The sequence below is a fragment of the Cimex lectularius genome, unplaced genomic scaffold (genome assembly GCF_000648675.2).
Source record: "Cimex lectularius strain Harlan isolate CLEC.00 unplaced genomic scaffold, Clec_2.1 scaffold279, whole genome shotgun sequence".
NCBI lineage: Eukaryota > Metazoa > Arthropoda > Insecta > Hemiptera > Cimicidae > Cimex > Cimex lectularius.
The window spans coordinates 181,913-205,804 of record NW_019392827.1 but is presented as its reverse complement, the minus strand read 5'-3'; the positions used below and the strand labels follow the sequence as shown (position 1 = coordinate 205,804).

The 23,892-nt window shown below is 33.6% G+C and overlaps 1 protein-coding gene across 5 annotated transcripts in view; it reads left to right on the top strand.

The window, feature by feature from the left end:
* The window catches only part of LOC106668161, a 32,939-nt gene extending 9,793 nt beyond the window's left edge, over positions 1-23,146 (top strand). Inside the window, exons 2-16 of one of the 5 annotated variants that reach the window (XM_014396706.2) lie at positions 1,593-1,696; positions 4,836-5,028; positions 7,448-7,521; positions 7,576-7,770; positions 7,861-7,994; positions 8,088-8,172; positions 8,255-8,350; positions 8,420-8,586; positions 8,658-12,726; positions 13,482-13,532; positions 17,103-17,264; positions 17,332-17,470; positions 17,564-17,599; positions 17,724-17,849; positions 22,604-23,146. In XM_014396706.2, the coding sequence (XP_014252192.1) occupies positions 1,593-1,696; positions 4,836-5,028; positions 7,448-7,521; positions 7,576-7,770; positions 7,861-7,994; positions 8,088-8,172; positions 8,255-8,350; positions 8,420-8,586; positions 8,658-12,726; positions 13,482-13,532; positions 17,103-17,264; positions 17,332-17,470; positions 17,564-17,599; positions 17,724-17,849; positions 22,604-22,887 (5,915 nt within the window). In that variant the 3' untranslated portion in view covers positions 22,888-23,146. The remainder of the gene's footprint in view (positions 1-1,592; positions 1,697-4,835; positions 5,029-7,447; positions 7,522-7,575; positions 7,771-7,860; positions 7,995-8,087; positions 8,173-8,254; positions 8,351-8,419; positions 8,587-8,657; positions 12,727-13,481; positions 13,533-17,102; positions 17,265-17,331; positions 17,471-17,563; positions 17,600-17,723; positions 17,850-22,603) is intronic. The other 4 variants (XM_014396948.2, XM_014396779.2, XM_014396871.2 and 1 more) reach the window with 4 other exon arrangements.
* Positions 23,147-23,892: the final 746 nt, after the last annotated feature.

Sequence of the window (23,892 nt, the reverse complement as noted above, 5' to 3'; positions counted from 1 at the left end):
TTATGTGAATGACACCCATAAACATAATTTAACTTAACTTACTTAAAACAATTTCAAGAAATGCATATTGTGTATTTAAAAAAAATCGATGTGCAAGGTGCCACTTAACACTAGGACCAGTGCAAAAACCCACCTGACAGACAAACCAATAAAATTTGTTGGTTTTTAATTATTAGCAGGGGGCCACAGTGGCAAAGTGGTTAGGGCGTCTGACTCATATTTACATGCAAGCGGTTCTGGGCTTGAATTCTGGCATAGCTCGAGGAATTTTAATTGTTTGTAATATGTAAAAGGTATTGTGAAGCGGCTGGACCTATCGTCCACGGGAATTGGACATAAAGCCCTCTTGCAATACATTTTACTTTTTGTTGTTAGCAAAAAAAAAAAATTAAAATAGTAATGACCAGTAACCAATGATTATTTGGAGATTATGAGGTGCGATCTGGTGTTTTTTTTTTCTCTAGCATTGTATAGATTCATTTTTTTTAATCTAAAATTTTCTAGCATTGTATAAATTCATTTTTTTAATCTAGTTTTCTAGCATTGTATAAATTCATTTTTTTTAATCTAAAATTTTCTAGCATTGTATAAATTCATTTTTTTAATCTAAAATTTTATAGAATTGTATAATTCATTTTTTTTTTCACATCCTACATGTATTTGTAAAATTTAAGCAATGTTTATAAATCCCAGGCCCTGAAGATGATCTCAATAAAGATCGAAATGTTGGCAGGATAAAGAAAATGTTTTTCTAAAACCTACGTCACACCAGACCACACCTCACGATCTCCAAATAATACTAAATAACATACGAAATTGTTGTTCATGTATTCTGGAAAATATGATAATTAAAATGGGTGTTATCACTTTTATTATCATTATCATAGTCGTACCCATATTAATCTGAAAAAAAGAAACCACATTAAAATACACCCTTTTTATCCTCGTGGTCTCGATTAAATAAAAAGTTGTAATTTAAGGTTAAGCTGACAATAAATACTATTTATATTACAATTAATTAAGGTTTTTAGTTGAGATAAAAAGTGAAATTGGGGTTGAGATGGGAAGTTAGTGTCCGAATGGATCGAGTTCACGATAGCTCAAGTAGTAGAGCAGCTGAAGATCGTGGGTTCGAATCCCGCTCGTGCCATTGACTTTTTTATCTCAATTAAAAACCTTAATTAATTGTAATATATTAATTGGTCAAGCGGACCACAAAATTATTGAATTTGACTATTTATATTCTTTAATTTAAACTGGTTTTACTGTTTCAAGCTCGAAAAAAATTCCCCTTCAAAAAAATGTTTTTGTGTCATGTTTCACAAAGATTTCAGCCCTGTTTGGTTCATTGCACCACAGCTTTCTTCACAGTAATGTTCCGCATTAGGCTCACAATGCAAGCCAGCCTGGGCTCTGACCGTCGTCTTGGAAAGCTGGTCCAGATTTGAATAAAAAGAACTGACAAAGTTCGATAGCACCTTGGGTTCCCTTCCACAGCCGGCAGCTGAGTCGCAGCTGGTGGTTTCTAATTTCCTTCTTTATCTGTGGTTAGACAGACCACGCTAACCCATCTGTGTCATTTTGATTTTCAGATGTGCCAACGGTGAATCTCGCCCTTGCTGCCGCATTCTTACTAACGGGGGTTGTCTCCGTGGCGCTGTGCCTCTGTTGCAAAAAGCGACGTGACGGATTTAAGGTAATTTACAATTACTTGTTTAATTATTATAAAATTCAGTTAATAATATTACAGGTTTAAAAAAAAATATTTTTATATTTCACTATTTGTAGCATTAGTCTTTTAATTAGGCAAGTATTTTTCCAAATAATAGAAGTACAAAATTTAAAAACAAAATCTTCTAGTATTATTATTAGTATATATATTTTGAACCTTTTAAAATATATTAAAATTTAAACAATTAAAACAATTAGAAGTAGTAAATACGTTATGTCACGTTTTATGAAAATTTGTTAAAATTTATTACTACCACAAGGAAAAAGTCAACAAGAGGAAATTTTCTCTGCAGGTAATTTTGTATTTATCCTTTTCATTATGAAGGATTTGCCAATTTGGGACCACATTGTTAGCCCAATTGAAAAATAAATAAATTGCCCATTTTATTGTAAATTGTCATAGGGATAACAACACCCTTGCCAAACCGAGTCCTTGTCCTGTATGCAAAATCGATATGCAGTTTTATAAACCGTCTTTTTCATTCACGCTTATCGCTTGTCAGTGCCACATAAGGACGGGTTGTACAATGTGGAAAAAAAAAGGAAGAGGTTGGGCCACCATGGGCAATTACCGGGATGAAATAACTGGACAGCTCCCCTTCTCCTGTAGACATCGGGCAGAGAAAAGAGACCACTGACTTTTTGCCATTCTTGCCCCATGGCCAACTACAAAACAAGGATTATAATTACTTATTGTTTGTTTTCTTCGTAAAGAGATTATTATGTAATATTGCTTTTATTCTCTCTTTTATGAATTTGTTCAAGGATGTTATCAAAATGAAATTACTGTAGTTTTTCAAAAATTTATTAGTACAAATTACACTTATTGAACTCTTTAAATAAATTTTTTTTTATTAATTACAAATCACAAAGTATACTGCATAAACTTTTTGTCATGTTTTGTTGGTAAAAAAATCCTCAAAATATTGTCTTTCACCATGTCTGTGATGAAGGGTTCTAACGTTGATTGGGTGCTGGCTTACTTGAATTTTTCATACTTGTTCCTACCAAATTTGGCCTGCTATCACAATCCACATCTACTCTCTACACATTCACATGTTGAGATTTTCCCAGTCCGTCGATTGGCATTACATTATTAATTTTTTTATTATTGTAGAAGATTAAAAAAGGTAAAATAAAAATTGAAAATGTTCTAAAAGGAAAATCTGAGAATAATTTAATATCAAGGTTTGGTCATTGTAATGAAGATGGACAAGTCCTTAAATACGCTTGATTTATGCAGGGAAGAATTATCAATGTATATTTAAAGGTTTATAAACTTTAAACAATAAAATTGGAAACAATTCAATCAGTAATTATATTTTAGCATAGCAGTCTATTCAAAAAGGTCGACCAAAGATAAGATAAAATTATTCTTGTGTTTTACAATTATTTGATAAAAAGGCCAAAGTGAAGTAAATTTAGTTAAATTTTGAAGTTCAATGTTTTTAGAAAGTTGATTTTTATTTTAACTATAAAAGACTTGGGTTTTCAATGTCCTTGTACTTTTAAAAACCATGAACTTTTGTTATTAAATTAATTTACTATATTTACCTTATTACCTAAGAAGTCTTTCTGTTTATTTCTTCAGATTATTTTTTTTTTTAACTTTTATTTTCTATTACTTTTTCTCTGTCCTAAGCCATATCTATTCGAGTTTAATTTATATCAAGGTATGGTAATTGTAGGAAAAGTGGCCTTTAAATATGCTTGATTTTTGCAAAAAATTGTCTATTTGTATTTACATGTTTTTAAACTTTAAACAATAAAATTGGAAATAATTCAATAATTATGTTTTAATGCAGCATCTATTTAAAAAGGGTGAACAAGTTTAATCAAAAATATTTTAATGTTAAAATTAGTATGTTTTAATTTACTTGATAAAAAATAAAGTAAATTTAGTTAAATTTTGACGTCCAATGTTTTTAAAAAGTTGATTTTTCTTTTAACTATAAAAGGCTTGGGTTTTCAATGTCCTTGGTACTTTTAAAAATTATGAATTTTTGTTTTAATTTGCTTTATTTGCTTTATTATCAAAGACTTCTTTCTTTTTTTGCAGATTATTTATTTAATTTTTTGAACTATTATATTTTATTATCTTACTTCCTCCTATTTTTGCTCTTTCTCTATGCTAGGGTTGAAATATTCTGGACAAGTGCCAGAAGATAACTCATTCTTTTCGAGGTGGAAAGAAAAGCAGGGCATTAACCCTATGAACTTTTGTACAACGAATCGATGACAGATTTTTTTCCCCCTCGTAAGCCTGAAACCCTACTTTTTAATCCGTGATGTGTGGTTCCTTCTTATGTATGAAAATGGTCGCAGTAGTGGGGAGTTGTTACACTTTTTCCCAGCTTGGGATAATACTGTTAGTTGAACTTAGAATGCTTGGGAGGGAATAAAAAAAAAAAAAAAAGTAGAACTCTATTTGCAAAACTATTTTTGAATGAAATGAAAAGAGTGTTGTTTGGCGAGGGCTGATCACATTAAATACATCCTCTGAGTCTTTTCACTTTCAATGGCCTTGTAAAGGAGCCTTTTATTCTCTTTTCGGAATAAGAATTGTTATATAAAAGAAAACATTACAACTACTTTTTGTCTTCAGAGGTCATATCCATTTTAAATTAATTATGAAGGCTAATAAAATTTAAATGTTTGAAGATAAGAATTTTTTACTATAAATGAGTCACTTAAAATAATCCAGTAATAATTGTGAAAATTTTGATTGAAAATAATAGATTTTTTCTATTCTTATTTTTTTAAGTCAAAACAGGAAGAAACAATTCAACAGGTAAGAAAAACTAGGCATGAAATTTGGGAAAAAATAGTAATTGAAGGCTTGTAATGTTAGTACTTATAGTTTTATTCTCTTTGAGTAAATTGCATGGTCAAGGAAGGCTAGGTGTGATCCTTGTTTTGGTCATTTTTACGTTGTTGACTCACCTCAGGTATCAAGGCTATATGTGCAGGTTTTGCGCAATACTATTGAGAACAGTAATTAATTTTAAAAAAAAGTTTTCATAAGTTGCATGCAATTTCATTGTAATGCATAGATTAAATATTAAAAAATGGCAATTTTAAAAACTTTTTTTTCATTTTTAAAGGAATTCAACAACCCACGGTCGTCAAACAATATTGGCTTTACGAATGCCTTGGCTACGGAGGTCACGGTTTTTCCACCTCTGGGTGCATCAGTGCAGAGGCAGGAACTCGCACTGGTGCCGCCGGTGAACAGTGAACCAACTTCAAAACCACCTGGATATTCCAATGCATCGGCAAACATATCAGATTGGTTCAGTAAGTATTAACATGTTTTTTACCAGCTGGGATATATTTAATTCTTGCGGTTTGATGTGACTATCTTATCTCAAAGGAAGGCCCTTTCGGATGACGTGATAATGACTTATCTTTGGCAAACTAACGCTTTCAAATAGAAAATTGGTGTTCTTGACAAATGGACTGTTAAAAAGAAATGGTCATTATGAACAGCTGTTAAGGCTTTATATTGATAGGTCAAGGGTTGAACTTCTAAATTGGCTCCTTCACGATGATTAGCCATCTGCCTTTTGTTTCTCCTTCGCCCCCTCAATTCATCTATTTGCAAATTTGGCTCATTTCCAGTTTCTCAAGCAAATTGAATTTTTAATGTCAAGAAGATTCAAACTTGAATATAATACAGCTAGTTTTAACGATTTTCAAATTAGCGTTATTGAATTGAAATAGTAAAACATTTTTATTTTTTAAACTGCAATCAATAAAATAGAAGACTGCTTTTAAGGATGGTTGCACGAGCACCTTTCAAGCGAAACAGCCTTTCCAGCAGCATTACAAGCTATGATGATTCAACAGGGTCATAGATTTGCAACATTATGTAAAACAATTTCATAAAAGATTATTTAAATAGAAAAAAAAATTTCCTTGATTGAATAACCTATTTTAAATTATTTATTCAGCAGCTTGTGTTATTTGCATATTTAACTATAACTTACAAAATGATGTTCAACGAAAATCAAATCAATGTGCTATTGTTTCTGTCCTGTTCAAACTGCTGTTGTTTAAAAATTAAAAAAAAAAAAAAAAAAAAAAAAAGATGCATGTTTGAACAGCCTTCAAGCCAAATGAAATAGTTGGTCCATGTCTTTGTCAAACTGTCATTAGGGTCATAGATTCACTGAAAAATCATCAACGGTTGTATTTGTAGCTATTACATTTTCTTTATTGTGCCAATTCACTATAACTATAAATTCACTTTTCCATATCCTAAATGTATTTATTAAATGTAAACATTGTTTGTAAATCCCAGGCCCTGAAGATGATCTCAATAAAAGATTGAAACGTTGGCACGTTAAAGAAAATGTTTTTCTGAAACCTACATCACACCCGACCGCATCTCACGATATCTGAATAACTGTTAATTAAATTTTATGAGCAAAACCATGTAATAAATGTTAGTTAAATTCATTCTATCAATAAATGGTATTCTGGTGTTTGATCAATTTTCTGCCAAACCATTAAAATTAATAAAAAAAACAAAAAAAAACATGAATTTTTGATCTCACTTAATTTGGTTTATATTAAAAAAAGTATATTGTAATTAATATAACGACAATAATACATATAGTTTGAAATAAAAATATGAGTGCCCGGTTGTTTTGTCGTCGACTGTACTCGACGCTACCTGACAAAAATCTGGACAGTAGGGAACTTGGTTGCATCGCTTAGCGTAGAGTTAGGGTAGCGTTGTGTGACATTGGGCAGATGTGCACGGGGCGTAATAAAATTTTATGGAAAATTGGATATTGGATTTGCGTTGGGTGGCTTCGGGTCACGTCGGGTAGCGTTGCGTCGGGTGTGTACCCCGTTTTATTCTTTGCCATGCTAATTCCTTGCACTCTGTTAATATGTGTGGTTCAGATACTTATGCATCACATAAAAGGCATCTCTGTGATCTTTTTTTAGTAAGATGCCTTTATGTCAGCCTGATGTGGCCTATCGCAGGCGAGTTGATATGATTTTTTCTTTTCTTCCCATTTCCTTCATTGCCCATGATTTGACTGTATTCTGCTCTTCTTTTCAGCATGGGTTTTTAAAATATTATGTCGCATCTGCTACGACTCACCGGTGTAAGTTTTTCATTTCCGTCTAAGACAATGACAGAGGCCGCAGTAGCCGAGTGGTCAGAGGGATAGACTCTTGGCTTGTAGACCCCGCGGTCATGAGTTCCATTCCCACTGTCGCCCCTGGTCTTTTTTTCTTTTACCCTGACATGCTTTGTCCAATCTGCAAGTTCATAAGGCCCATTTAAAAGGGGGAGGAAAAAAAAAAAAAAAACCTATTCTTTTAATGTTGATATTTCTATAAAACGAATAATCAGTTTGGTGTATTTATTTATTAGCTCTCTGATTAAAATTGATAAGGATCTAATAATTTTTTTTTGTTATTTTTCGTTTTGTACAAAGAAATTGGTTAAAAATATTTCATTATTGATTGGATATTCAAACATTGGTTATATTTAGAAGTCTTAAAATTTATTTTAATTAATTAATTAAATTAAAGATTAAACAAGAATTATATAAATTGGTTTGATAAACTGGGAGGGAAGTAAAATTTCCGATTTTGATGATCAATGAATTGTTATTAGAGAAAATTATCAAAAGAAGCTTTTAAAAATTATATCATCTTAAATGTTTTTTCTAAATTAATTATTTGCTTATAGCTGATCAGAATGGCAACTTTCCTCGGCAGCAGATCTTCTACCAAAAAGAAATGGGATCTGGCTGGTTCGGCAAGGTAGGTGGGTGGTACATTTTTTATAATATAGAACAGTATAATACCGTATTGCAGGTCATGGAAGGTGAAGTGCGAGGGACGAAAGTGGCCGTCCGGATCCTGAAAGACGGCTCAGACCCGGAAGAAAAATCCCACTTTCTCAACGAGGCGAAACCCTTCAGAGACCTTCATCACAAAAACATAGCGAGACTTTTTGGAAAGTGTCTCGAGCAAGAGCCTTATCTTTTGATATTTGAGCTTTATGAAAATGTAAGCTGTAAAAGCACTCATTCGAGGTTTTAAAAAATTATATTCGTTACTTTTTGAAAATTTATATATATATGAATATTTTTTTTTTAGAGGGATCTCAAAAATTTTCTTTTAGTAAATAGCAACAGCAAGGATGCGCTGTTCAAACAAGGTATCTGCCTTAAGTTAATGACTGATGTATCTGAAGGAGTGAATTTTATGAACAAAAATGGCTTCATTCACTTGTAAGTAAACGTTTTTTATTTTATTTTTTTTTATTTTATTTATTTATTTTTTATTTTTTTTTTTAACATGTACTAAGAGTTTTATTATTACAGGGATCTCGCAGCACGTAATTGCATTGTAGCGCCTGACCTCACTGTGAAAATAGGAGATTATGGATTAGGTATAGATTTATATAAGGTAAAAAAAATCAAAATATTTAGACAAATAATTTTAATCATATTGGTTACAATAATAACATTTTTTAAAATATTATTTTTAGAATGAATATTACCATACAGGAGGAATTGCTGTGCCAATTAGATGGTGTGCTCCAGAAACAATTTCGTTTACTTCTTCACATATTGAAACAAAACAGGCAATTTTTTCAAATAAGATTTTTATGAAAATTAAGAGTGCATTTTTAAAGTCATTCTGTTTTAATCAGGTTACCGTAAATGCAAATGTGTGGTCATTAGCAGTAATCCTTTGGGAAATCGCTGAATTTGGCAAATTGCCTTACAGTGATCTTTCAGATGATGAAGTAATTTCTAAAGTTTTTGGAGAAGAGATGCTTCTCCTTCCTCAGCCCAACTGCCTTTCTGGACAGTATTTGTAAGTATTTTGAATCTTTAAAATTTGAAACATTAACTTTTTTTAACTAACAGTTAACCACTTAATTTCAGATATAGCATTATGCAGATATGCTGGAGGATGGAAAATCGAGCGACGACTGAGCAGGTCATTTCAATGCTGCAGTATTTAAAAACGAATCCATTCCAGGAATCGGATTTTGAGTCGCGTTGGAGGAAGTTGAAACCGAACACGGTTCCAATTGTTGACAACCATACACCGATCCACTCTCCGAGGCACACGGAGCTCGCACAGAGGCCGAAACTCCAGACAAAGATGGAATTTGACTCTGGAGTCGACTTGGAGATCAAGCCTTCAGACGAGAACCCGGATTCATGCAAGATGAGCACGCCGATGACCATCTCCCCGCAGCTGTCGGTAACGAGTGAAGATATATTTCAAACGTCCCAGAAGAAATCGCCAAGCCTGACCAACTTGAAAGGGTCGTTGGAAGATGTACAGTTCGACTCTTGGCTCCAGGGTGTTGAACAAAAGACCGAAGAGGATCGAACGTTTGTCAAGAATATTTCAGAAGCGATTAAAAATTTAGATGAGACGCTCGCTCTAGAGAAAACCTCATCCTCATCTGCTGATTCGAGTATGGAATGCCAAAAGAAGCCTTCTGTTGAATTTAAACTAGGGCCTACAAGTCTTGAACGTTACGAGTTTGGATCGGATACAGAAGATGAGACTTGGAGACATCGAATTGAAAGAGGAGAATTTACAGAGAAGGTAAAAGAAAAATCAAAGTCAGTTACCGATCTCATGGTTCTGACTCACATAGATTCAGAAGAGAGCGAGAACGACTCATTGCCCAGTTTAACAAGGCAGTACGCTTTAAAGAGAAACGGAACAAAAATGACGACTTACACGGGTATAGGATTTAGCAGTGAAGGTAATATAAGGAATGCCATTCTTAGAGAGGAGCTAGAAGAAAAACTACGCTCACTTACCATTTGGAAAAATGATGATAGTTCGCTTCTAAGCATTGGGAAAAACAGTTTTTTGGTAAAGTACGATGAAAAGGAAAACAAAACTGCTGAAGAAAATTTAGAATCTCTTTTACCTATCAGTGATAAAGCAGACCAAAGAGATGAAATAAAAACTTTTTTAGAAAATGAAAAATTAGACAGTAGCAAGAGTCAAGATGAACAATCTTTTTTAGTCAAGGCTGCCTCGGAAACGACATTTGACAAGATCAAAAATTGTGATAAAACAGAGACTGGTATTGTAAATAGTGAGAATGTAGATAGTGTAAATAGTAAAGAAGTAAATGTTGAATCCTCCGAGGCAGCTTATAAAAATGAAACAGCTGAGAAACACTCTAGTCAGGAAGATTGTGTTCCTAAAATCATAATAACCGAATCTGAATTGCAGCCAGAAATTGAAGAGCCCGAAGAGCAAGTCGAGGTGAGTTTCAAGCCAAGGAAATTTGTTTTCATCTGCCGTGAGTCCGAAGATTCTGACACGGAAAGTGCAAATGAATCTGTCCAAATAAATCAACCCGAAGTTCAAAATGAACCGGATTCTAAACTCGAGTCTTCAGTTATCCTCGGTTCTTGTGAAGAGCACACTTTAGATTTCTTCAAAGGCCTTAAAACAACATTTTCACCATCTGAACAGTTCTCCGATGAAGAAGTCAACGTAAAAGATTGGCCTGTGACCCCTATAAAAGAAGCAAACATTTTAGATGAAGAAGATGAACCTGAACAGAGAGTCGTAAAAACAGAAGTTAAGAAAGAAGAAAGGTTCATTTCTCCATTAAATATAGATTCACCAAAAAGGATAAAATCTGATTTGAAATGTCCCATCCAATCTGCGCTCCGACAGCACAATTCAAAAGTGAGCAAATCTAAATCTCTTGACTCAGGACTCAGTACAGAACATAAATTATCCGAAATTCCCGTTTTTAACATGGCAGAGTATGTTTCTGAAGAGTACAATCATAACGGCAGCTTCGATTCCTATTTTTCTATAGATTCTGGGCACAGCTCGGAGCGGTGTATAGACCAGGACAAGCAAATGAACGATTTGAAGAATCGTTTAGAAGATGTAATGAAATATACTGATGATTTCCAGTTGAGGAGTTCTGAAGATGAGTACGGTGGAAAACTATTGACTCCGGATGATGAAAGAAGTTCTGACTCTGGTTTTAGAGATAAAGGAAGCCTAAGTGAAAGTGTCGAAGATACATGCGATGAAAAGTACAACCTCGAAGATATCGATGCCGAGCTTGATGATTACACACTAAAGAGTAATGATAAAGATGAATTGAAATATTACGAGCAATTTGTAAATGAAACGCCTCAGAATATTGAAGGCTGGTTTTTACATCCCAAGCAAGAAAGTGAAAAGAAAGAAAACGGTTGGGTCTCCCTTTCCACTGAAGATGAAGAGCAGCAAGTTTTGACGATTGATGATGAATTTGTCAATGCAATAAGGAATGAACTGAAAGAAAAGTTACCGTGCGCTCAACAGACCAGCAAGGTCGAAGAGGAGAGCTCACCTGAACAAGAAACGACTGATTCTATTCAATTTACTTATCCGGCACAGCTGTCACCAATTTTAGAAGAACAAGAATCAAACCAATCGTCATTAGTGATTGACGACAACTTACCCGTGTTGATTCTCCCTCCTGTCGAACCTGCGATAGACACGTTCAAAGAAGATATGATAAAAGAAATAGTTTTCAAAGATACTCCTGATAAAGATCCAATCATCATTGAGGACCTGGAAGAAGGTAAAGAAATAATATTACCTTCGGATAACTTCCCTGTTGAAGATGATGTTATCATGATAGACACAGAAACGAATGAAGTCACACTAATTGAAAGTCCAAAGCCCCAGTCGCATCTAGCATTTGTTTTGCCAAGAAAGATAAACGAGAACTTTAAAGACGACGATTCAATTGGTGTTAATTCTGAAACATACATCCTCAGTCCAGACAATGCTCCTTTGTCACCAGATATTTCAATAGGAAGCGATACTCTGTCTTCTCCTGAGAATAATATGTCTGGCCTTTACATGTCTCCTTGTTCCATAAGATCAGATCTTTTTGATTCCGGTCCACCGAGTCTACCCTTCGATCTCGGCCAGAGCATGGAAGAAGTTGAGGAAATTTCAATTGGCAAGCCCAACAATGAAGCTGTTGAAATAATGCAAGATTTAATTGATGCAGGGATCATAAAGAAAACCGATATTGTCAAAGATGATGAATTGATTGAAAAAGATGTGAGCGATCCGTGTAGTGTCGAGCCTGCGTGCAGTTACAAAGACGAGACTGAGGAACTTATAAGGACCAATTTTGAAGATATCAAGAATGAATATGTTGAAGAAAGCAATAACATACAGGTTTTGAAATATGAGAAAATCGAAGAAAAAAGTAACGGTACTGTGGAAAGCCCAGACAAGTCTGAGCTGAAAGGAGAGACAAAAGACAGCACAGAAGCTCCCGTGATTGTTGTTGAAGAAGAAACGCCAAAACATAAAAAGGCAGAGCATGAAATTGATCTATTGCTTGAAAAACCCATGAGCATGAAAAACGCTTCAGAAAAGGAACTTGAGAAAAAAAAATCCGATGAGTCCTGGCTCAAAGATTTGTTTTTCCAATCTGAACAGAAAACGCCAGAAGGCGAATTGCCAAACAAAAACTGGCCTACGAGCGAAGAGCTGATGTCGCCGTCTGGAAGCGATGAGAAAGGTTTGGCTGCGAAGCCGAACATCACATCCACCCTTGCGCTTCTCTCACCTGACGTGAGTTCGAATGACTCAAAATGCCAGAGCCTGATGTCATCGTTTGCTTCAACTCCGACGTACGAAGACACAAAACTCCTTCAAGACAGTCTGAGCGACAGCAGCAAGGAGTATTCAGTCAAGGCCACACCCACCTCACTCTCAATTGGCACAAGCTCGATTACGGTTCCGATGCCGTCACCAGAAGACGCGGAAAAAGGCTGGCGGCCGACTATCTGTCAACTCATGGAGTTAACCGATCAAGCAGAGGGAGAAGAGATGACAACTTCTTTTATAGAGCCGGATGAAAATGGGACATACACTCCAGACTGGGAAAGCGACACGAGCGACGACCACTCATCATCGTCAAGTGGTGAATTTGTTTGGAAGGTGAGCTAATACTTAATTCTAATATTATCCAAAAAAATTTTCCCCTCTAATTATTGACTTTCTAGGCGACATTGACCCTAGTGGTAGCCACCTCTATTAAAAAAAAAAAATTATGGATAAAAATTACTTCAATATTAAAAACTTAATCTTGAACTCTTAACACATAATTTCATAGCATACGATTAACAGATTAAATCAGTAAACTTTCCAATAAAAATAATTAATTCAAACTTTTTCAAGATTACAGATACAAACAGAATAAATTATTTACAGATGTATTTAAACAGCTGATGTCAAAATAAAAAAAAATCGATGACAGTTAAAATTAAGCTTTGAAAGAAATTACATTGAAATAAATTGTCAAAGTTGTTAATTTTTAAATTGTCTATCTTAATGAGATTGAAAAATAGAAAAAAAAGGTTTGTTCTCACATTATCTTAATTGATTTTATATAAAAATCTAATTAAATAGCTATTAAATAAAGTATATGGAAAATATTTCCAAAATAAAAATGTTAAACGACAACAAAACAATATGGTTTAATTGTTATCCATTTTTTAAAAAGTTTAACTGTTAACATAAAAAAAAGGTTCATTGTTATTTACATTGGTTAAACCTTTAATTGAAATGATCTGGAGAAAGGTTCGTAAAAAGCGTAATAATGCATTCGTGTATATTTACAATAAGTTAATGGTGTCGGATTGCGATGGTAGTGATGAATTTTCTTTTCTTGTCTTCCTGCCCTCGTCGCTCAGGAAGGTGATAAAGACGAGCTGCTAAGGGGTACCGCAGATACCATCTGCTTGGTGAGGACATTACATTTGCTATTTGTGTGATGATAGAATTGCATGAATTTGAAGTTGTCCGGCTTTTTTAACGCTTTCTAGTAGATCTGCTTTGTTGCTTATTAACACGTTTTCTTTTAAAATGGCTTGTAAAAAGTGGGATTATCATATAAAGATAATTTCCTTTTAAAGCTTCACTTTTTCTACTTTTCTATTGTCTTTTTGCTCCTATCATGAAATCTTCTTGTATGAGGGTAAATCAAATATAAATAAGGCTTTATTTGTAACAAATTGTATAAAACCAATCATACATAATTTTTCAAGATAACATAGTGCTTTAGAAATAAAATTTTCAGCAGATTTGGAGTTTTAGATCCCATCATCATTCTGCCAGTTGCTTCACATAGTATTTTTTAAGTCTCATTGGTCATGGCTATAGAGAGGATGATCAAAGCGTGCTGAACACTCCTGGCAGGCAAATGTCTGTACTCTTCTTATGTCATATGCAGAGACGCAACCTGAGGTCCTTTGCCATGGTTTGATAGTTCCCATAGCTTCGAACTCATTCTGCCATTTTATCACAAATGGCACTTGTACTATACTGGTCTGAGGAATACAATTCTTATTTTCCACCCATTCACGCCCTTCCTTTAACTTCTTACGCCAGGTGAACAGTTGAGCTTGTTCGACAAACTGAGGGGTTAATTTGAAGAATTTTATTTGGTCTTACTTCGCCTTGTGAGAGAGAAATTTAATATTAATGCATTGGGCAACAGGGATGCATCTGTTGCTCTGACATAGTGAGAACAGGTCAAAACCAGATTACCATCGGCTCTACCCAACCGTGACATCTGATACATCTTGAGGTTGAATAAGATGACATTATGGTCATATCTTATAGTCAGACACATGATCACAGTTACAGGTGGCCAAAAATAGAACAAAGAAATGCAGGGGGAACTAGTATAAAAAGTCCAAAGAATAGCAAGCCTTGGCACCACTGAAGCTCTTAAAACAATACCACCGACAATGAATTGAGAATTCATTTAAATTCTTTATTTATGTGTGGTGGTTAGTGAACGTTAGTTTAAGATTATTCAGGATATAAAGTCATAAGTCAGGATATAAAGACATTTTTATATGATGAGCTGGCTTTTTGAGGTGAAAGGAGCCGACAATGAGGAAAAAATGTTGTTAATGGTTCGGCCTGATTATCCCGATAATGCTTTTCTAAAACCTACGTCACACCAGACCACATCTCATGATCTTCGAATATTCTTTATTTATGTTTAATTTGGTAGTAAAATGTTTTAAATCCTTGATTATTTGGTTATTTCTTGAACTAAAAAGAACAATTATTTGTTTTAAGCTGTATATTTTAGTTACATTACATTTTGAGCCACGTCCCTGGTCCTTCTTCAAAGCTACATTATTTTTTAATATCCATAAATATTTCTTTTTAATAAAATAGATAAAAAATTAAATCTTTATGTACATACCTCTTTTAGTTTTAGGTTTAGCTAAATCAAGAAGTACATAGAGATTTAATTTTCTAACTGTTTTAATAAATAAAAAGAAGAATTTATGAATATTATAGAATATTGTATTCAACAATTTTCATGTTTTCTTTCAGTTACCGCTTGCGTGCTGTAGTCAGTTGCATTGAAATTCTATTCAGAGGTATAGATAATTTGCCGTCACGTTGGGAAAAGTGTCTTGAGAGAGATTTTAATTAACAAAAAATGTTTAAAATAACATTTAATTGTTTTTATTTTATGACCATAAAACTGCATTATTTTCTGGACAACCCAATAGTTTTGAAGAGGGAACCAGAGATGTGTATCAAAATATTTGCTTAAAAAAAAAAATTGGTCTTAGTTCAAGAAATAACCAACAAAACCTGGATTGAGAATTCATTAGTCAGTAGAAAGAAAGCACCAAACAAATCTGAGATTTTCTATAAAGATAAAATAGCTGACACGACTCAGACTATTTCAGAAACACCTGAGAAAATACCAGACTGTGAAAAACCATTAACATAATTACTAAAAAGAAAGAACAATTGAAAGTTAACAGAAAAGAAGAAAACCTGGAGCTCTTCTATATACAATGACTCAAAGATGGGAAATGGTATTAAAAAGAAAAACTTTCAAGCCGAATTGGCATATGAAATAAATAACAAACGTCTCAGTAGTGTAACAATACTAGGTAGCACCAAAAGCTCTCCAAAAATAGTCTGGAACTGTCTGAATACGAATGAGGAAATTTCAGGCAACGAGACAGCATTCTAGTTGAAACGGGCACCTCGGAACAACCGTGGGCCCAAAACCTTTTGTGGCATAAATTATAGCCACAGTAAAAAATGACCGATCATCACCTTTCCATTCTACGCTACAATTGCAACAATTCAGTTTATAATTTATATTTTTTCTCCAAATGTCAAATTGATATTGGAAATATCATTTCATCTTCTAGACACACAACACCCTTAGCCAAAAAGTTCATCGCAACTAACAGCAGAACTACTAATCCAAGGACAATTCAGGACTAGAATGATATAGGACTCCTGAGGAATTCTTAAAACAGAAGAAAAAAGTCTGAGATTCTTACTCCTAGAAAAGAAACGGTCAAGGCCTGATACACACGAGATCTCTTAATAAATCTATCAGATCTTAAAAAAAACCTTAAGCATGAAGAACTCTAGTTAAAAATGGAGATTACACATAGATCAATATTGGTCATATGGCATAAAGAAAACTCATTTTAACCTTAACATCTCTGTTTTGTTTATTGCATTTTGCCATCATCAAAGGTGGATTTATGCTTATACTAATTTGCCTAACAAATAAAAATTACTGGAAAAAAAACAAGCTGCATGTTATCATCTGCACTGAGATATCTCATAATTATTCATTTCAATTTATTATTCTTTTTATCCAAAGTCTTGGTTGAGATGAAAAAGTTAATGTCACGAGCGGGATTCAAACCCACGTCCTTTGGCTAAATATGCCGCTGTTCTAACCACTTGACCTGTTGTGACTTCAATCCACTTGGACATCAACTCCTCATCTCAACCATGTTTTCGAATTTCCCATCATTTTGCCATTTCGAGTAAATAAAAATGCCACTAGCATGGCATCTTTATATACTCATGGGTGGATCAAATTTTTAACAATATTGAAACTTGCGATGAGGTGATAAACCTGTTATTTGATCATCCCTGATCATTCTTGTCTGCTTTTTATCACTGCCTTTGTCAAACAGATGTGATTTTGGGTCAACAGAGTAGTAAGACAAAGCAAGCTATAATTGGGTGATCAGGGAATGATCAAGTTTGTAATAAAATTAGTTGGAAAGGAAACGCATGTAATATAAACTTTAATTCTTTATAATTGTAGCTTTTTCTAAGGCAATTAAAAGAATAAAAAGTTAAGTGATAATAGTTTTTTTTTATTTTAAAGGAAAGTTTAGAAAAAGAATTTTTTATTTGGGTTCTTAATATGAATTTTTATTGAAGCTTAATTAATCATAGCTAACTTGATATACAAACATTTGTATCACATTTATTTGAATTATGCATTTGCAAATAAGCTTCAGGAACCATCAAAAATGGAAAGGATTGATGAGGAGGAAGAAAACACGACTGACACAGACGATGACACTTCTTCAGAAGAAAGCGGAACGGAATTTGTACCATCGACCTGGAACCCAAATGCGACTCCCATCAAATCTTCTTTAAAAAGCCCAAATAAGGTAATTTTCAAAGATTTTTCGTATCAGGATTTTTTTTGTTTTGTTTAATACGCTTATTTGTTAAAAGGTGAAAAGTGAAGGAAAACGTGTAGTTTTCGAAAAGGAAAAGTACCAGTGTGTTTATAAGTACCCGAGGGAAGAAGTCGAAGAGGAAGAAGAGATCAACACCCAGGCGTCCTCATTTTCTGACTATTCCACATTTGGTGGTAAGCAAAGTTTTTTTTTTTTGGTAACAAAATCCCCTTTAATAAATTAATAACACATCACCTTAATGCTGAATAAAAACCGAATTCTTTCAGCTTACTCCTCGGAAGTTAGGGATTTTACTATGGAAGGTAAATTTAACAAAATTGGGCTTTTTTTGCAAACCGAAAGCATGTTTAGACCCTCATTGCTTATTCATAGCTTTTAGCAAATCATCGGGCATATTTATTAATATTCATTTTATTAACGGCTTAGATTGGGATTTGGGTGACGTAGAAATCCAAACGGCAAACGAGCCTGATAGTGACATTGAAGATCAAGGAAATACTAAAAAACACCAAGATTACGATTTCTACAGGCTTAACTATAACATGGGTCCACGTAAGTTGCCTTTTATAATCTCGACGCCTCGTCTTGTTCTCATTTTAGCATGTCATTTTTATTTTTGTTTATTTATTTAAGATTCGCTCATATAATTCAATGTTTTGTTTGAAATAAACATAAAGAAATTAATGCTCTCTTGTTAGTCTAATAATCTTTCATGGTAGATTTAAGTTATCAAAACTTTTCATCTTTAACTAACACTCCTTCAATTTAGATTAATTTGTTGGTTGGATTTGTTTATTGGCAGTAATTTTTGCTTTTCGTCTGATTGCTTTTTGTGGTTGAGGGTTACATACAAAAATGGTGTTTTGGAGTATTAACAAGATTCAAACAATTTAACAAATTCTCCAGGAATATTTTCTTTTATCTCGATTGATATCAGCCTTTAATTTTGTATTGAAAAATCAAGGATAAGACCAATTTGAAATAAAAATTCACAGTTCCTTCAAGCTTTCAAAAAATGTATCTGATCAGAACTATACAGTCAAATTTCCTTATTCAATGTTAGAAGTATCGACCATTTTTCACTCATGAACACTCAGGATCTTGAAGAAAAAAAGCAAATCCACTTGTTACTGTCAAGTTTTCGACCTATTTTAGGGTTATCATAAGAGCAAAACAATCTTGACTATGTCTACAGATTGACATATTTAAGTTTTTTACAGGTGATCTCAAATTTCCCTGAAGGCTGACTCAGTTCTAACATTGCCAAGGACCGCAACTGAAATTTGAGATCGCCTGCCAATCTGAAAATATATTTAAAATTGTTTAGACCGTAAATAGAGTGAAAGATTGGCAGTAACAGCTGAATGTTTGCTTTTTATCTTCAAGACTATATCTTGATCCAGAGTGTTTGTGAACTTCCGGTAAACAGACACTTCTCGGGAAAGGGTTTTATCCATTTGTTAGAAGAATCCACATATAGAAAGAAAAAACAGTTACATTTAGTTCATGTGAATTTACTAATTTTCACCAATTAAAGGACTTGTATGAATTTGAGGTTTCTCCATTTTTTTTCTTTCTTGCACTATTCTCATAATCGGTTTGTTATAATTACTATCTGCAAACTTTCTAACTGAAATGAGAACTGATCTGGAAATACCAAAGGCGTCCAAGAGGGTCTTAAGGCCTGGTTCGCATGGAGGCGATCGGTATGAGAGATCAGTACCAAAGAGACTAATCATAGGGACAGATATGGCTTTCAGGCAAGTGCCTGGTATGAAAATGATTTTTAGTTGTTTGGTCACTTGATACTTTTTCTGTATGAAGGTGACTGACGGGACATTGCTCAGCATGGTGTTATTGACACAGTTTGTACTGTATCAAGCAGCTCCATCGGACTTATGTTTTACTTTTACCTTTGTAACTTTTAAAAGTGGAAAGAAGTGATATTTTTGATAATGACAAAACTAATTTCATTAGTGTTTTCTTCTTTATAAAGAAGGGCATAGCCACCACGCATGTAGCATTTTGTATTAATTGGGTGAACCCACATTGTTTTTCATCTAATTAAAGCCAGAGTAGTAACTTAAATGACATATAGAAAAAATAAAATTGTCTGATCATGAGGGATGCCTGTCTATTAAAAGTACCTGTTCAGGTAAGTTAAGACTTTATATTGGGTTGTCCGGAAAATAATGCAGGATTTTAAGTTTTCATTAAAAAAAATCTATATAAAATATTCTGTTTACGTTTACAGGATTACTCATTTGTATGAATGTCAACACTTATTAATCCTCTTCCAAATGATATTGTTTGTTTACCTCTGTAGCATTCCGCTACTTGGAAATAATTCAGTCATCCTTATAATGTCAAAGCGAGAATTTCGTACGATTTTCTTTTACGAGTTTAAACTCGGCCGAAGCGGAGCCCAAACGGCTAGAAACATTAACCAAGTCTGGGGCGAGGGTTGTGTTAATGAGTGCACTGTGCAAAGGTGGTTTAAAAAATTTCGGGAGGGAGATTTCAGCCTTGAAGATGAAGAAGGTCGTGGAAGGCCTTCCTCTCTTAATGATGATGTTCTGCGATCAGTGGTGGAAGAAAACCCCAAAACAACTGTTCGAGAACTTGCAGAGCAACTCAAAGTCAGTAAAACGACCGTCGCTGACCACCTCAAGGCGATTGGAAAAGTGAAAAAACTCGAAAATTGGGTTCCACACTCATTAAACGATCGCCAAAAAAATCAGCGCTTTGATGTTTGTGCATCACTTCTTTGTCGAAACAAAAATGACCCATTTCTGGCCAGAATTGTTACATGTGACGAAAAGTGGATTCTCTACGATAACACTAGACGTTCTGGACAGTGGCTCGACAAAGGAGAAGCTCCAATACATTTTCCAAAGCCCCCAACTCATCAAAAAAAGGTAATGGTTACGGTATGGTGGGCTTCATTTGGTTTAATACACTACAGCTTCTTAAATCCTGGCGAAACCATCAATGCTGAATCATACTGTAACCAAATTAATACCATGCATCAGAAATTGGCAGTAATGAAGCCCTCTTTGGTCAATCGGAAAGGGCCCATTTTGTTGCATGACAACGCTCGACCACATGTGTCACGTGTAACGTCACAAAAATTATTGGAGCTTGGCTATGAAACTTTGCCTCACCCACCCTACTCTCCGGACCTCTCGCCTACTGACTACCATTTTTTTAGACACCTGGACCACTACTTACAACACATAATATTCAAAAATCAAACGGAACTGGAAAATGCATTTATTGACTTTATCAATTCTAAAAATTCTGAATTCTACTCAGACGGAATTAATAAGTTACCAACACGTTGGGAGAAATGTATTGAGAGTATGGGAAATTATTTTGATTAAAGAACATTGCTTTAAAGTAACTAGTTTCTTTTTTTTTGTTTAATACCAAAATCCTGCATTATTTTCCGGACAACCCAATACAAAGGCTTGGACTGATACAATTGGAAGAACAATTAGACAACAGCATACAAATTGCATATTATGAAACGTCTCTGAAAACAACACAACAAGGTCTGTAGCGAATCAAAGTGTGCACTGCATTAATGCTGGCAGGGATATTTGAGATGTTGCTGAAATAATGTTAACGTCCAATAAAAACGTAAAAACTTATAAACTACATACTCCCCACTATCTTCCTTCTTTCAAGTGATTTGCTAACAAGTCAAAACTGAAAATTCGCCAAAAAATCAACACTGGAAAAATGTTAAAAAAAGTCCCCCCCCCCAATAAAAAAGTGGTTATATATATTTAAAAAAAATCATCACAGCAACAGATTAAGATAAAAACATGTAGTTGGTCTCATTCTATTTAATTTGAGAATTTTTTGTTTAGCATGAAATTTACTATAAATTCTCAAAGTACCTTTGTTTCATTTGGGCCCTGCGAGGGTGTGTTATGTGTATGTGTCTGTAAATATATATAAACGCACAAAAAAACAAAAAAAAAACAAAAAAACAAAGCAAATAAATCACACAAAAAGGTTTTTCCCAACTGCAGCTGGATAATTTGAACATATAAAATATAATTTAACAAAAAAATATTTCTTGAATAGTATTTTTAGCCTTTTAATCATGTGTTTTATTTTATTCGAATTAATTTTTTAAAAATTGTACTGGAAAAAAAATTACCATTTGGACAGCAGGGTGCAGCATGGGTAGGTCTTTGACAGCAGGGTTCGAATTGCGACCACTTGTGCCTTGTGCTTGAGACACAAAAAAATAAAATGGGCTTTGTAAAATCATATCCTGAATAATAGTCTATATTTTGTCACAAGTTCTCTCCCCATCTTCAATAATAAGCCCTGAATTATCTGATTCTTGCCTTTTAGTAAAATATCCTATATAACTTCAACCTGTAAATTCTACGTCAGAATTGCCTACAGACAAGTTAAACACTGGATGAAAGAACTGAGTATTTTCTTTCAAATTGTCCTTATCCCTAATTATTCATTACAAAATTACATTTTATTATTCTATTACTTTTGTTGACATTATTACAACAGTTTGTTGTATTTTTCAGAATTAAAAAAATTGAAGATGAGTATATTTTATGTTTATTCCTTTTACACAGGCAACTTTCAAGTTAAAATTATTTTTTAAAGTTTTACATGATACATTATTTTGTCTTATGTATATCTGTGTGTATGCTTTTGCATGAGAAAGAAATTATCTTGCCTTTTATACCATTAATTATTTCTTTTATATATTATGATATGGATTGTCACAGTGTAGAATATTTGATATTATTTTATTCTTGCGTTTTGTTCTCACCATTCAACTTTTCACCTTCAAACTGACTTGAATAATTTTTGTTTTTACATGTTTCAAAACTGATTAAACTTTAGCCATATTAATTTTGTTCTTCGAGCCAGCAATTAAGTCCAGCCATTTAAAAAAAAAGTTTTTAATGACAGAACTCAATGCATTTTATCTCCATATTAATTTAGAGTCATCAGGTCATGTCATAATTAGGTTGCAGGGTTCATAAATTCTAAATTTTAACCTTTGTGTCAAAGAGGTCGCATAGCATTACCTGGTAATTCGAGGCTTATGCTAAAATTTTAATGATTTTGAAAGAAGCCTGACTTAAAAGACAAAAAATTGACCGGAAGACTTTAGTTAATCAACATAAGTAGAATCATGAAAATGCACCTTTATGAGGAAATTTAATTTTCGTCTTCAACTGACTTCTAACAAAATTTATTTTTAAAAGTTTAGATTGTCAATCATCGATTTTTTTTTTAATGTACGTATTTTTCACCAGATCTAATAACAGATGACGGTGAATTTTACATCAGCAGTTCAAGCCGCGCTTTCGACTGGAGCGACTCAGACGGAAGCGAATTCTTCCCAGGACGGGAGAGCGAAGAGATAATCAATTTTTCGCCGAATGCCTCTGATCTGACCCCTCTCAACCTGGGCGAGCTGCGGCACACAAAAGACACCCTCCGACTCGAATTACCGACCCTCATCCGACACTCGGAGAAAGCAGAGGCCTGCGTCTTAGACAGCGGTATCGACACTGCTTCACCCCAGCAGGAAAAATAAACAACCCTTAGTACAACGGAAAACCTCCCTTCATTTGTACTTAAATCATCTTTTTAAAAGTGTTTAGTGGATCTGCTTCCTTATAACCCACTAAAGTTTTTTATATATTTTTTTTATTTATTTAATATATCACTTTTATTTATTTATTTTTTTTCAATAGTTCTTTATTGGGATTGTATAAATTTTTATTTTTATTTTTTTTAAGCCAACACTTCATTTGATAGAAAAAGTCTATCTACTTCTTCCATTTATATAAATTTAAAAAAATTATATAAACGATAATGAAACTTTGTAATAGTGTGAATGTGGGTGTTGTTTTAGGGTTTTAGTGGTTTTAAAAATTTGTTTAAATATTTCCACTTTAGAAAAAAAAGTGAGTGTGTGGTTTATATCCTGAGTGGATTTTTTTTTCTGCGCTCAGACTTGAAACATATAAATTTAAATAAAAAAAAAAACAATAAAACTTATATCAAATTAATTATACTCTTCGTCTAAACCAAGACCTTAGATAAAAAGCATAGAAACTCCCAACTTCGTGCCAAACTTTCATTTACATGTTTACAAATCAAATGAAAGCTTGGCTTGAGTTTCTGTGACCTAATACCTAATTATCACACAAACAAATTAAATGTTGTTATTGGGCAAGTATGACCTCAGAAAAAATGAACCAAGTAAGGATTATAATTATTATAGTATTATAAATTATTACCTTTATATCACTATTATAATGATGGGGCTCATTAAGAAGTTTTGTCCCCCCTGCGAGTCGACCTGTCATCCCACCTGTTAATACTCGCAACATAGATCTGAAACCCCAAGCTTCAAAGACTTTAAAAAAAAAAATCAATTTCACCCCGAAATTAAATTGGCTGAAAAAGTAGAAACATTTCAAACTGCCAAACTAGAAGTATCATGCGGAGAAAATGCCAACCCCCTTGTGTAAATACAATTAATATTAGCCATTTTTAATCTCTGCGTATTATTTGTTAGGAAAGAGGGCAATTA